The sequence below is a fragment of the Carassius gibelio genome, chromosome A19 (genome assembly GCF_023724105.1).
Source record: "Carassius gibelio isolate Cgi1373 ecotype wild population from Czech Republic chromosome A19, carGib1.2-hapl.c, whole genome shotgun sequence".
NCBI lineage: Eukaryota > Metazoa > Chordata > Actinopteri > Cypriniformes > Cyprinidae > Carassius > Carassius gibelio.
In genome coordinates, this window is record NC_068389.1 from 18,425,133 (window position 1) to 18,440,836 (window position 15,704).

Sequence of the window (15,704 nt, forward strand, 5' to 3'; positions counted from 1 at the left end):
CATTATTGTATAAAATTATCCGAAATGTGGAGCGCGTGTGACTGCGCTGCACATTAAGTGAACTACATCGGCGCTGCTGCACCAAAACACAGTTGCTCACATTAATTTGATCCTGCTGGATTCTGTCCTAGAAAATGTCAGATTTTTAAAAATCCGGCATACAGCGCATTAGATCGTGACAGTGCATGCGTGCAGACGAGGATGAGCGAGCGCGGCTTTGGCTAGATTTATTTGGAGGTTATTGCTCATGTCTCATTCGGCACAAATCGAAATGTTTCCATATTCGCAATGTATTTGAATGTTAAACTATTATTTATAATGTAAACTAGGCTTGTACTTAACACGCATTCGCATATAGACGGAAAAGATGATCCTCTTCATATGAGCAAAAACGTCCTTGGCATAACAGCAGAGTGGACCGGTATACTACGGTCTATTTAAACTGACCAGTGTAACCTTTTAATGTTTAGTTGACATTTTTTTGATAATGAACAGACTGCGATGTAAGTTTGAATCGCTAGAATATACGTGTGCAGCAGGCTCCGGGGCGATCGAAACAGCTGAGACATTAAAAAAATATATATATTTTCCGCAAAAGTGTTTACTTTCATTTGTGCACACTCACAATAAAAACAGAAGATTTGTGCTCTTGTAAAATAAAGCAAACAAACAGAATGCGTTGTCATCCTTTTTTTTTTTTTTTTTGTGAACTTATGGAGCGCCCACACTTCTGTTTTAAATCCGTTAATCTTAATTAGCCTATTTAAGTCGGATATATTTCGCATAGCCTATTTAAAAAAAAAAAAAAAAAAAAAACATGAAAACAAATTGTTATTTTTATGTTGGGCCTATTACTTAGTAGGCTATAAATTTTCCTTAAAGCATCCCATTTTGTCCCAGGGCTTAGAACCTGTGCCCTTGTCAGGTCCATGCAGAAACTTGTGAACGATGCTCGGCGTCACCGTTTAGTGACAGCAGTGAATGCTCCAGGAATGTGTCGGTCACAGCGCCTATTAATCGCTGTTTTGAATCCAGCAATTATTTATTTAGAAATGATAAGATCTGATTATGACAAGTGTGGTATAAAAGCTTTGTTTATTAGAGGAATAATAGGTTAACTGGAAAATGTTAGATCGCGACTATGCTTTTGGACCCCATAGTCTTCATTTACGCGGCTTTGTTCTGGTTTGCCGGTTGGTCACGAATTTCCACAAATTCAGTATATTTAGGCATTGTTTCTTTTCCTAAATCTTCATAGTCTAACCCTCTAATTTCCCAGGTTTATTTTATTATCTTTCGCTTTTAATAACTGTTTTCGCATCTCTTACTGTGGTAAACATGGGAAGGGAAATTAAAGATTTCATGAATTAAGAATTCGTTCGATTTATTAATTTGTTCCCTTATTTCACTTAAATCATGGGTTATTTAGGGAACAAAATTAATGAAACATGGACAATTGCCACATTAATAATTCGTAGGAATGAATTAACAAGTTGTAGGAATGAATAGACTACCTGTCCTGTCACTGTGTCCCGCAGCCCTGCAAAGCGCACGATATAAAACAGTTATCTGATGAAATGATTAGTAACTACATTTCTATTGCATTTAATGTTGAAGAACTTTTATGTTGTTTCCATTTTAATGTACTTTAAAGTTTAAATCACATTAAAAGCTTAATTTGTACATTGTGAATGAATGATGATGCTTTTATATATCGTCACCGTCACTCACAGCCGCTCGCACGTGTTGAGTGCGCATGAGCCGCACGCAGCCCAACATTGAATCGGTTAACCGACCATCGATAGCCTTAATCGATTGCATCTCTTATCGACAATTAATCGATCATCGATTAATCGTTGACATCCCTACCTCAAACCATTATTAAATAGACTGCAGAATGTTATATTTTCTAATGCATGCACAAATTGCATGTTCAAAGTCCAAGGCACGAGAAAAAATTGCGATGAACTTATTACTCGTCAGTTGCTCATTAACATATTTGTGAATTTTTTTAAAGCCATGTGACAATGTGATATGTTCGACAAACACCTTTCCAAATGTGTAATGATAAAAATGTATAAATCTGCATGCTGTTGTCAAAAAAAAGCAGCACTGAGATCTTCCTGTGGGTTCCTGTCAAAAAAAGCAAAAAACAACAACTCTATCAGCACTCATAAATGATAGTATTGTTATTGTAATTTTACTGCCGTTCTGTAAAATAAAATAAAAAGACAATAATAAATCAAAATAATAATTACCCTACAACAGCTCTATTAATACATTCATTATAACATTCACACACAGTGTTCAAATTAGGATCTGTAATATAGTCTAATGTTTTAAAAGTCTCTTCCACTCAGTAAATGTAATTTTAAGATAAATTGTGCTTTGTTCGTATAATGTCTGCTAGAATGTAAAAAAGTGTAAATTGTAAAATAAATATTTTTAAATTGTTCTTTTGTAATACATTTTTTTTTATTTGAAAAGCAGGACAAAACAGTAAAAAACACATTTTGGTTAATGCAATAGTGAAAAAAAGGCAAAATAGGCCTACATGGGGTGGGTGAAAAAGCGTGTTTGGTATTCGGCCTTCAGCTCAGTGTTTCATTTTGTTCGGCTTCAGCCAAGAATTTTTATTTTGATGCATCCCTAGTTTTGACTGAAACGGTCATTGGCAGTTGTGTGCAAAAGACAGCAATCCAATGACTCTGAAAGCAGTGTAACATATGGGCGACAGTACACACCCAAAAATGTAATAATTTACTTACCCTCATGTTGTTGTAAAAATGTAAAACTTTCTTCTCATAACATAGGAAGATATTTTTTAAAATGTTGGCAATAAAAGAGTTTTAGCTCCCATTGGCTGGCATCGCATGGACAAAAAAAAAAAAAAAAAAAAATCACAAGTATTTATCAAAATATCTATTTGTATGTTCCACAGAAGAAAGTCATGCAGTTTTAGAATGACACAGGTGGGGAGTAAATGACAGATTTTTAATTTTCCTTTCAGTCCATAGTCAAAAAATACTTGGATTCAGCACTATAACAGCTAATTAGAACACTGTAAGAATCTGACATTGTTTCATAGAAAAATCACTTTTATCACTTAATGCTTTATCATGTCATGCCTGGTTAAGGAACAGTGTAAAATGTATTGCAACGGTAAAGACCTTACAAATTAAATCTGCTTAAAAAAAGAGATAAAATTATCAAACACTACTAGTACAAAAAAATAAATCCACCATAAATACCATATATATATATTTTTTTTTTATCAATACGCAACTAGAAAATCTCAACAGCATAATTTGAAGTTTGATTATGCAACATCTAAACCTATCTTTGATCATCAAGTACACAGTCTGGACATCTGAACACCTGAACTCCAGTCTGAGTGAGCCAAATTACAGCAAACCGTAGCTGTGCCACTGTGGATGGCCTCAGTCCTCTCCACAACATGAAAGTAAAAGAAGCTCCCACATTCACCTGAACCCTCCTAATCTGCAAAATAGTGGCACTCTTATACTGAGGTGCATCCTTGCCTGACATGACGCCTTTTGTCTCCTCCTGTGTTGTGACAACACTTACATTTGTAAATTGCCCTCCTTGTAGAGGATAAACATCTGATAGCCACAAGAGAAAGGGAGTTGGGGAGAGTAACAAGCCTCTGGGACTTCCGCTAAACAAATGGAGAGATCTTTAGAAGCTACTGTTTGTGTTTGCCAAAGACATGGCCAGGATACATTGGGCTCCTGTCAACGGCCGCCAGGCGCTATTCAACTACGTTAAAGTTGGCCAACAGGGTATTTCTGAGAGGGTCTGAGGGGAGAAGATTGCAAATGTTGCAGAGAGTTTCTGCAGGTTAAAGTAGCTGCATTATTGTATCTGAAACAGTAAAAAAAAAAAAAAAAAAAGTAATACGATCTGTATTACACTACTCAACTGAACCTGGGCTCTGAACCAAAAGCATAATATTGCTGTGCACTGACGCTGTGCAGGCATCACTCAATGTGTGAACAATGTGGTCAGGAGCACTCTGTCAAAGCTGCTCATTGGATTGGCCATTACTTAAAAAAAAAAAAAACAACATTAAAAAAAGAAGAAGAAGAATGGCGGGGAGGAAAAAACAGCAGATTAATCATGCTGTTAGCGATGAAGAAGTCGTTGTTGATTAATGCAGTTTGGCTTTTTAAACAAACAACTCCTGAGTGTGCGGTGTGCTCGGCATTACCCTTTAATTTAGAGAGGGTTGACTGGAGAAATTTTGTTTTTGCAGCTTCGCTGAAGCTCTCTACCCCCTTGTTCTTTACCCCCTTCTCCGGGGCTTTTTTCCCTCTCCCGACACCATATGGAGCAGGCCTCACAGAAACAATCCGCTAAAAACAACAGGCCTGCACTCAACCATTCCCTACTTTTTTTAAACCATGCGAGAATAAATTGCTCCCTTATTGTGCTTCTGCCAGTGGTCCAGGATCATTTTTGTGTTCTCAATCTAATTAGATTAGTTTGGTGCCAGTTCGGCATTACTGCAAGAAGGTGCCATACGAGAGGAGGAACATCAGGCTAATTGGCAGGAGGATACAACCCATTCCTCACCATTCGCCAGCAGGTTCGCTCTTCGGCCCTCTCATTACCGTCATTTTGCAACGATCTCAAAAGTCTGTGATAACCCGGCTTACTGTATTCTTACAGGCAGAAATTGGAGTCAAACTAGCGAGTCTCATTAGGCACGCTCATGAACAACACCTCTCAGTCCGTAAAGGCTCTGCTGTTTATCTAGCAGGCCTTAAATGCATAGAGATATGGAATGTCCATTGTAGTAGCAACCAACTCATTAGGAATGTAACAATTACTGGTTTGATGATAAATCAAGATAAAAATTTCCCACGGTCAGGGTTACCGTTTCATCGATTACCACGATTAGAACAACTCTCGATAAATAAATAAATACTGTCCAGCATAAAGCACAGTTTTCAGTAACAGTCTCACGTACGCAGAGTTGGGCGAGAAATCTGGGAGGTTTTAAAAGAGTACTAAGGGAATTAATTAATTATATGAATGCACCTCTGAAGGTTCTCGCTGTCTTCATTTTGTTTTCATCTTTGCTCCATGTAATACCTAAAGCAGTTATAAATTTCTTCTGGTTATAAATTCCAGTCCTCGCGTCCCCCTGCTCTGCACATTTTGTGTGTTTCTCTTTTGGCTTCCTACGTTTGTTCTATTCGAACGAAGCGAAGTGGACACCACAAGATATTGCGCCATGATTCCAATTCAAAGCCAATGTATATGCTCCATTTAAAGTGCACTGAAGTGTGCGAGACATGAATTTAAATTGTATTTATTTACAGAGGTATATGATGTCACACTTTTCCGTGTGTGAAGACGGTGCGCAGCACAAATCCGTGAATGAATGTTCCGAAGTGAAGTAAACTTAAACAGACTTCCCCAGCTCAAGGAGTAGGGAGCAATGAACACTGTGTAGAGAATGTCAAGGGGAACACAGTTCATGCACGGAGTTCACTTCCAACGAGCTTATTATCTGAATCAGGTGTGTTAAAGAGAGACGCACAAATGTGCAGCGCAGGGGTTCGCAAGGACTGGAATTGACGTAAAGGAAGTGTTCTTAATCACAATGCTGTTTTGTCCACGGAGGTTACGGAAAACAGCTGTAATTCAAATTTTCCATTAGTGCCACCTGCTGTCAGAGAGTGGATTTACCAAGACTTATTTTTACATTCAGTTTGTGTGCTGCTTCTGACTGGCCAAAAACGGACCGAGTATTTGCATGGCCTGATATAAATCTTGACCAGTAGATGAAAAAAAAAAAAACAAGCTTATGTGGATTTTACACTAAACAATTCGGTTAAGTTACCTAGAATTATTTATGGAGCAGATTAAATGCATACAATAATTTATTAAGCAATTATGATTTTGACATATCTTTATTTAAAGACTGAAATGTGAGGTTTGACCTTTTTATTAAACTTTTTCAAAGCTTTATTTTAACATTTAAATTAGATCTCAACATGCTATTAAACTGTTGTCAGTCAAGTTGTCGTTTAAAATCCAAACATCATTGGTAATGTTAATGTTTTATTGATAATGCAAACAAAAGGTAATTTTATTTGTTGTTTGTTGATTTTTAAATATAAAACTTATACCGAAGTGATTAATGCGTCTGTACTTTTTTAACATCTCCAGGACATTATAACAATACCATGATAATACTGAGAACCATAATAATTTTGGTCACTATAATCGTGATAAGAAATGTTCATACCTTTATATCCCTACAGCTCATGCTCGTATACGTATTCCACATTTAAAAAAAATATATATAATAATAATTCAGCAACTTTAAAAATGCATTACAGCATGTTCTTCAATGCACTTTTACCTTCAAATGAAAAGCCTTTTTCAAAGAGCATTCATATTCCTCAACAGTAACAAGCTGGTTGTTGAGCACTATACACCTGATTAAGGTCTTGCTGCATCAAACATTTCTATATGCACTGCAAAATTGAGAAACGGTGGAGGCGAATGATCAGACTTTTAAATGAACATTATGAAAACATTTGGCAGTCTGCCGCCCTGGGCACACTGGCACGCCATACATCACACAGACACCTATTGGAGAACTACGCAGACCACTCAAATTTCCCAACCATAACTCAACCAAATTATACAAAGCAAGGTACAAGTAATAAGCATAAGCTTTACCTCACGGCGTAAATCCATGTTTATAACCAAAAACGGGCATGCGAGTCAAAGAGATGTTCCAGTGCATAGTAGCTGAACCTATAAGGATATGAGCATAAGTAAAGTCTATAATGTCGGTAAAATGCAATGAAAAGTGGGCAGTGATCAAAAAGTCCTCATTTTAAAAATACAGCCTACTTAAGTGCAAACCCACTATATGCTGCTTAATGTGTAATATCAGTATCAAAGGGAAGAACCATCGGCTGGACTAAATATCAGCCATGATTTAGCATTTATGGATTTAGCCTGGGTAGCACGCATGGTTTTAAAGCAAATTAAAATTCAATTAGCAAAAAAGAGGTGAGCATTTCTAAATATAGGGTATTATAAAACTGTAACTGAGTCATGAAAACAGATCTATTCATCTTTGAAAGCAGAAAGTCTAGAAAGTAAATAAATATAATATAAATAATAAATTATTAACTACCAAGTAAATATTATAACCATCCCAGCATCCAAATATATTTTTTATTATTCAAATAAAAATAAAAGTTGTGTGCACTCAAATAGTAAAATTTAAAGTCTTTAAATTAAACAAAAGCTAAATATATAAAAAAATGATTTGCACTGAAGGCATCAACATTCTGAGAAAGACAGACAACAAATTAAATAAAAAGCAAAAGGTGAACACACGCATTACAACCTAGTAAACTCATATCAGGGGCCCCTGGACCCCTGTAATAGCGCTCAGGGATCTCAGATGACCTTCGACCTAGAAGCCTGTGTCAGAGTTCTGGGTGAAGGATCCACGGGGTTAATCTTGCCATTCAGTATCACCCCACATCTAAGCATACAACACCAACTGAAACCACCAAGCACAAGCACATTCTAACCATTCCAGTGCGATGTGCATTCACACACAAGCAGGTTTTCCCCTGAAATCCAGACTGGAGAAGATGGCATATGTTTAACATTACGCAAATCTGCTGAAACGGCAGGGCACCAGAAAGAAAGCTCCACTGTGACAACATTCACAAAGGCAGGATCCCCTAATCACCGGCCGTTAGAGGTCGTTTGTTATTTATTTTGGCACAAGAGAAAGCAAGTCCACTATGACACATTCTCAGATTACCTCATTTAAGAACGACAACTGCTCGCAAACCAAACCACAAAGAATGCGGCCGCTTTCGGAAATTCAGATTATTGCATTTCTACGTTAATTAGCTTGAGACTGAAAATCATGTGTGGTGGTAATGAGCAAGCAGACAAAACACTTTTAAAATTAAAATCTCAGCCGAAAAGAAGAGTGTCAACTTATATCCTAATAACACTTATAGTTATAATGATTCATGACGCATCATAGCTACTTTAAAACACAAAAACCAACAAATGCAAAAAAAACGTCAAACATCTCCAAAAAACTATCGATGTTTGACCAGGACTATTGGATGTCATAATCAAACACACAAAAACAGACTTCAGTTTATCTATGTGCTACTTTGCATATTTTTATGAGCGATGCAGACATATCTCCTGAGAGGAAGTCTGTCGAGTCCAGTGTTTAACAAACACAGCGGAAGAGAAGAATACCAGACCACAGTATCACCTGGTCCACAAATGTACAGCTCAAAGAAAGCCCCCACAGACTAAAAAAATACTACATGTGTGGCCTATCTTATTACCCTGGAGAAAACCTACAGACAAACAAATTCAAGGAAAAGAAAGTCAGTAAATTCTACTGTTCCACATAATAAACGCCAAAGCAGGGGATGATTGCCTCACTGAAGATCAAAGCACTTTAACAGCTTGAGCTATCTAGTGGTCTAGATTACTGCCCTGAACTACAGGAAGACTGGGTTAAAACTTACAATAAATAAAGTTTTAAAGCTACATCCCCCTCAAACATAACACCATTAAAAACCTGAAGACAAGCATCACGTCCGTCCCTGTTAATACTATGTATTAGTTTAGAAGACTTGCAACATGAATTGCATTGAAAACCACAATGCCACACGCTGCCAGAAATCCCAGCACTTTTGTAACACACAATCGTAAATATACATACCTCTGTTAAGCATTGGGTTATAGCATTATCTCACTCAAATCCAACAGGGAGGCAGATATCAAAGCTGTCAGAGTATCCAAAGACCCTTCCCTGAAGAGCCCTCTGAGGTATCCTTTATTCCACATCCATTCTGGCCTGGGAATCATTCCATTTTTTCCCCCTCAGTGTTCAGAAAGTTTACTCGCTCTACATTCGTGGCTTGTGAAATGCGCCGTCCCGTACTTCCTTTTCTCAGAAGACCTCACAGGTGCAGATGATCCGAAGTACAAGGGGTGACCACACCATGTCGTTCCTCTCGATCACTGTAACAAAACAAAAAGTCACCTTTAGCATTAAAGAAGTCCCCTTTGTAAACAGCACTTTTTGAATATTTTTTAAGAGGGAGAGTTAAAATATAAAAACCACATATTAAGACTCACTGAATAAAATTGCAAAAACTAACTTTTAGGAATTAAAAAAAAAATAGAGCATGATATTCCCCAAAACTCAGAATCTTGGAAAAAACTCAACATGGACACTGCAATGCACGCATAGAGAGCAGAGAGAACTCCTGTGTCATGTACTCAGGCAGTCTGACAGCAGGTTTCATGAATGGGAGCTCTGACAGAATGGGCCCTCTGGCCGACCAAATTGGAAACAGGAAAACAAACATTCTCAAGGAAACCCCCCATCCCCCCACAAACCTTTTCTTCGACTCATTCAGTCCAACCTGTGTCAGGTTGGCAATAGTCAACCGCACCAGCCTCCAGACCACACAGATGGAGAAATTTCAGCCACCGTGAGATAGAGAGGGGGGGGGGGGGGGACAAAAAAAAAAGCAAAGCGAAAACTTGTTTGCGAGGTAAAAGAACACACACTGCGATAGAAAGGGAAAAAGGGAGAAAGAAAAAGAAGGCTAAACTGACTCATCAACGTTCCAGAGGGGCCGGCGGACAGGAGGATCGGCGGACGCACTAAATTCAGCATGTCGGAATGGGGAAGAGAGGAAGTGGGCACTGCTGGAAGATCTAGACTGAAAACTTTCAGAAAGTTTCTGATATGAAGCTGAGCAGGGAGACCTGTCCTGCATGATAAATCTAGCGTGAAAAAAAGGGGTTTTAACCAAATAAATAGTTACTGATACCCACACTTTGGTATAGAAGTTCAGGAAAGTCATCTTATATGGAAAGCAAATCTAACGGGAACCACTAGTTTAGAAAAACCACACGCAGGCAAAGTGTCAACACATCCGATCAATAGAAGGTTTATCGTAACATCACTGTAACTTGCATTTTCAATACAAATGTCAGTTATTTTTAATTCCTCAGAAAAAAAAAGTAAGCTTTTGTCAATGAGTAAGACTGGAGATTTAGGGGAACTTCGATTTCTTTTTCTTCTTCTTCGCTTGCAGTGCAGCCTACCACTCTACTGGGAATGAGAGAGTTTTCAGTCAGCAAACTTTACCAGATGTACGCTAACCACGAAAATATTACACGCCACATAATTAGCCTAACAAGTGGTGTCAAACAGCTCTGACAGAGTCAGAGACCCAAACCATCTCTTATCTGGAGGAGTTGTTAAATACACTTGAGATCCTTTTGTGATGCTTAAAAATTAGCCATCAAACTATAATATTAATGTAGAAGCTAAACCTATAGTTTTTACAGGATAAAGGAGGTTGGTGTGACAACACAGGTCAAAGGTCCTTGTGTTTTATTCCCATACAGGGTGTGAGAAAAAAAGGGAAGAGATCAAGATTTATTCTAACAAAAGCAGCGCTTAAATTTAAAGCACTTAATTTGGATTACAAAAACCTTTTCGATGTTAGACTCATATAGCACCCCTAATTGACTTCACTCACACAAAACTCATGCACATTTCTAGTTATTTCTCTTCAAATCCATCTATATTGCGTAAAAGTTTAGCAAGAAAATCCATGAGGCCGGCAAGTCTTTGCAACATATCAGCTATAACTCACCATAACAAGTCAATATAACACACATCCAGAGAAATTTAGTGACTTTAGAGACAAGGGATGATCTCTGTGAACTGTGGCCCTTTTCTTCTTGAAAATCCAGAGGAAAAAAGACTAGATATTCAAATGCAAGCCAAATCAAATATATGTTCTAAAAGCTTTTATGGGCCCCAATTATTAGGAGCTATCTCCGTGTAAGCCTCCGCATTTCATCAGGTGGATGCAAAGGAAAATGTCTCTCATGTTTGGAGAATTCTAACCACAAAAATACAAAACAAAGGAATTTCTATAAAGCCGTTGATGCATAATTTCAAAACACAAGCAGTGATGGTAGTCTTGCCTGTTGCCGTACATAGGGAGTGGAAAAAAAATACTATGCTGCTCCGTAAAACATATTTCAAAAAAAGATTACACTATTAACAAGTTTTAAATCACAGAAAAAACCTTATTCAATTTAGCCAATAACAATCTGAATTTTAAGTGCCCTATTTCTTTGCAACATTGGATTTCTTATTCTAAGTTTTTATCCATTATATTCACTTTGAATCAACAAATAAATTAAAATATATGCAAAAATAATCATCTGGTCAGAGTATATTTCCTAACAACCTAGAAAAGTAAAGATTACAATATTTTGAAATCATCAGCTAGTTACAATATCTTCTTTCTTTGCAAGCAAACACCTGAATTTCATATGTTAGCGTGATCCATTCTAAATCTTTGTCATTAAAAAAGTCCCCTACGATTTATTTTCATTCGCCCTACGGCTTCTTATTCAACGTCACTAACGCCACATGAATCTGCCACAGGGACACAAGTGGCAAATCCCGGTGCAGAGAGAAGTTACCCCAAAAAGAAGTTGTGCAAACTCAGAAGCCACGAAGAACAAAATGGAAGACCCCCACTGCTGCTTTCTCCCTCCACCAAGGCCCAAATTCATTTGTCAGCCGTAAAGTTCCTGACTATACACCGCTGATCTATTGCCTCTCTCCAAAGAGCTCACAGATGTAGAGTCATTTACATTTCAAATACACCTCGAGCTTTTCAATCACTTCAAACGCCCCTTATCAGACAACTCATGTGGATCTTATTCTTCAATGTAGACTGAGAAGTGAATCTAGCTGAATGGATAGCAAGGTCGAATTCACATTTTTGAGTGTTTACATTTTTGAGTGTTTACGATGCACAAGGAATTAAGTAATATTCCACGCAGACAGATATTTTTCTTCTGATCTCTAGGTTGTTATTCATGTAAAATGACAATGAACTATTCCATGCATGAAAATACTTTTTTTTTTTTTTTTATCAAAGATTAAAAAAAGTAATGTTGCTGCAAAAAGGGTTTAGATAAAGTGACTGCAACTGCAGTAGTCTGATGATGACAGCTGAGGTTCCCTATTGACTGTTTCTGAAACTATGTTTACATTTGTGAGTTTCTCTACATTTCTCTAAATGATGAGCCGCATTTGCCTGCACAGGCTTTGTCATTAAGAAACCTTCACCGCCACACCATTTCAGAAAGAAAAAGAGAGCATATCATTTCCAGACTGCCCGAGTGTCGCAGTTATCACAGTTTACAGGAAACAGAGCAACTCATCTACTGGAACCAACATGGGATTTTGTTTCATAACAATCAGATACAGGTTACACTTCGGTACAGCTCATTTAAGTGAAGTGTGGGTGATTTTATCAGTTTTAAGATAAATACTTGTGTCCACCCACTTGAACCAACTGATGGTATTCTAATGTGAAAGTGATTGTAAAACCAAATTAACTGGAAACAATACCACAGTTGCAGAACTGAGGAACGTTGCAACAACCCAAAATCCAAACAATGTTACAAACTGTATAGGATATGAAAACACTCACATATGTAAACAAATACCTTGTTAAAACGTGTTGGAGTCGTTTATAGTGTTCCTGTCGTCTGTAAAAAAGTTTCTATTGATGAATAACATCAACAAGATAAGGGGAAAACGACTACTGAACATGCCAAGAATAAAAACTACAATTTCTATGCACATGCCTTCATTTTTGAGGATTAAAACGGAGTTAATTAATTTCCTTGAACTTCTGTCAAGACGTTTTGGAGAGTGATAAGCTTCATCACGCCACTTTAGTCACGCCACACGAAACTTTGTGAACTACAGCCCCCCCAAACACACCTAAGTGCGAAAGTTGTCCACACAGTTACTAAAACAAATAAAAAGTCTTACCATTAGTTATATAGTCACAAAAACACACTTCCAAATGAGAAAATAGGATTCTTATAAAGTCAGGACGTTACCGCTATTCATAAACTTTTCCTCAGAGACTTGCTGCACATCTCCATTGCCTCGAAGAACGCAATGAAACAGAAAGGCAGCTTTTCGCTACCTGCCTTCGAATAAAACCACAAAATAGCGATAAAAACCCCCGTTGAGATTCGTGGACTATCATGTAAACAACCCGAGACTCTTTGTATGTGGAAAATGAAGTGTAACGTTCAGCGCGTTGCCATGCCTACGCGTTTTCTTATCTTACATCAGTTACGGAAAGTTTTCGAAGTTTGTGTGGAAAGCGCCATTCAACTTGAAGCATCATTTACGCAAAAACAGTAGCCTACACACTAATGAAACTTTCTACAGCAGTAGCTATGCGCCGTTTAGCTACTTTAGCGCGCAGTGCAACCGGTTTACACATAAACAATGCAAATAAAAGGCGCCTCGCGGCTTAACTTAAATTTACAAGAAACGAAGAAAAACAATATTACTACATTCGGGATATTATCTTGCGCAAAACCCATTGCAACACAGATTGAAATAGCTGAAAAGAAATGGGAAGGAAAAAGTAATCCAAAAACCTCTTCGTGTGTTTACTCTCAACTACTGGGAGCTAACAAGTCGTCAATTTCGATTTGCAATTTAGCCTCAAAACCCAAATGGCACGCAGAAATCCGAAGAGCCGTGCTCTTATTTTCATTGCAAAGTAGCAATCAACTGATTCATCACCAAATCCCTTCGCCCTTCTCAACATTACATAACATTCACCCCCTAAAAGCCATCAGGAACTACACCTAAAATCCACATCGTACTTCTGCCGTGATCGCAATGCTCATTGATTCGCTTTCTCCTTACCTGTTGATTAAACTGCAATAGTCTTTGCAGTCTGAAAGATGGTGGAGCTTTGGCGTGAGCCATGAAGCGTCTTTGTGTTGTTTGTTTGTTGATCTCGGGGAATGATTTCTTTTTTATGGGGATGTAAGATTGCGAATTGCTCCCGTACACGTGAAATCTTGGGAGACTGTGTTTAATAGTAAAAACGCCTGAGTCTGGGATGGAAAAAAGGAGGTTGGTTTTTTGCAGTGATCTCAGTTCTTTATCAGAAGTGTTATCGCTTGTCAGGACCTCAGACTCCAGGCATTACGTCAGTTTCAAGACACCAACACTATTAATATCAAGAAGCCCTTGCGGAGGAAAGCGCCACCCTAGAGCGCGTTCTCTTAAAGGGACAGTGACCATTAAAACAGCTCCAGCACCACTCTGCAACTTCGCCATAGACTGCTGAAGAAACACACAGATCAGTCATCTAGACCAGAATCCGTTCTAAACCGGTGGTTCGCACTTCTGTTCTGAAAAATCTCAATGCACTGTAAATATTATTTAATCATGTTGAAGGGGAATTATATAATATCAGCAGTAATTTTCAGAACTGGTCTGAGGTTTGTCTCATGCAACGCATGTCTTCTTGCGGCCACCACAGTTTGTGTGACAATATAGTAAATTATTAATAAGTAATTAAAAAAATCTATCTATCTATCTATCTATCTATCTATCTATCTATCTATCTATCTATCTATCTATCTATCTATCTATCTATCTATCTATCTATCTATCTATTATATATATATATATATATCACAACTAAAATCTAATCATACAACCATGGATAGTTATGATATTAAAATAAATATGCTTACCACATTTAAAGTAATAATAAAACTTTACTCTTCAGCAGAATATTGCACAGTTTGGTTATGAAAGAGAGTGACAACCACATTGTATAACTGTTGGGTTTACATTAGATGTCACAACTAAATTTTGAGAGCGAGTTGGGTAAAGTTGCTGTAGTTTTTACATGCTGTTTTAATATATATATATATATATATATATATATATATATATATATATATATATATATATATATATATATATATATATATATATGTATGTATATATAATACACACACACATATACATATACATATATATATAAACAGACCTTTTTTACAGACCTTGTGGAAAGAGAGCATATTAATAAATATATTAATATGTTTCACAATTTGATTTTAGGAATATATTTGTTTATTCAAAACTTTCTCAGTGCTCAGCTATGTAGAACTGAAACTAAATAAGTGAAATGAAACACTCTGTCATTCTGTGAACATTTACTGACAGGTGGTAATTTCTGTGTGGAATAATTAGCAGAACAGCAGTAGATGTTTTTGTCAACTATTATGAGGGTAGCTGACTTTTGGGAAGTTGACATGTGATATGACATACTATACTTCATCTAAAACTATTCAAACAGCATTTTGATGATACTTGTATAATTATCATGTAGGCAGCATTCATGACCTTATATTGAGAGACTGCATGGGATATTTGTACACCACTGGGTCATTTAACACGATATTACAAAGGCAAAAAAAAAAAAAAATAATAATCATTAAGAAAAAAAAAAAACACTGAACAACTTCCATTATACATTCATATCATTTTTAACCTACAAATCTTGATTTTTCAAACACACACACACACACACACACACACAAAAGAAAACACTAAATAAACTTCATAGTAGTGTCTCCTAATGACTGCGTAAAGGATTACTGTTTATAGTGGATTGTATTTCCTATTTATAAAAATGAAACAAATTAAATTCTGCTACACCAATCTATTACTAATATTGTGCTAACTGTTTAAAATGTTTATCAAACATATAAAT

The 15,704-nt window shown here is 37.0% G+C and overlaps 1 protein-coding gene across 6 annotated transcripts in view; it reads right to left on the reverse strand.

The window, feature by feature from the left end:
• LOC127935195 (zinc finger transcription factor Trps1-like) overlaps nucleotides 1–14,129 on the reverse strand; it is a 102,791-nt gene extending 88,662 nt beyond the window's left edge. The window contains exons 1-2 of one of the 6 annotated variants that reach the window (XM_052532855.1): nucleotides 13,835–14,129; nucleotides 8,765–9,066 (exon numbers count right to left, since the gene is read on the reverse strand). In XM_052532855.1, coding sequence (XP_052388815.1) covers nucleotides 8,765–8,777 — 13 coding nt within the window. In that variant the 5' untranslated portion in view covers nucleotides 8,778–9,066; nucleotides 13,835–14,129. Of the gene's footprint in view, nucleotides 1–8,764; nucleotides 9,067–9,447; nucleotides 9,559–9,669; nucleotides 12,529–12,603; nucleotides 12,914–12,934; nucleotides 13,443–13,834 lie in introns of those variants that run through there. The other 5 variants (XM_052532858.1, XM_052532856.1, XM_052532860.1 and 2 more) reach the window with 5 other exon arrangements.
• Between the last annotated feature and the right edge of the window lie 1,575 nt (nucleotides 14,130–15,704).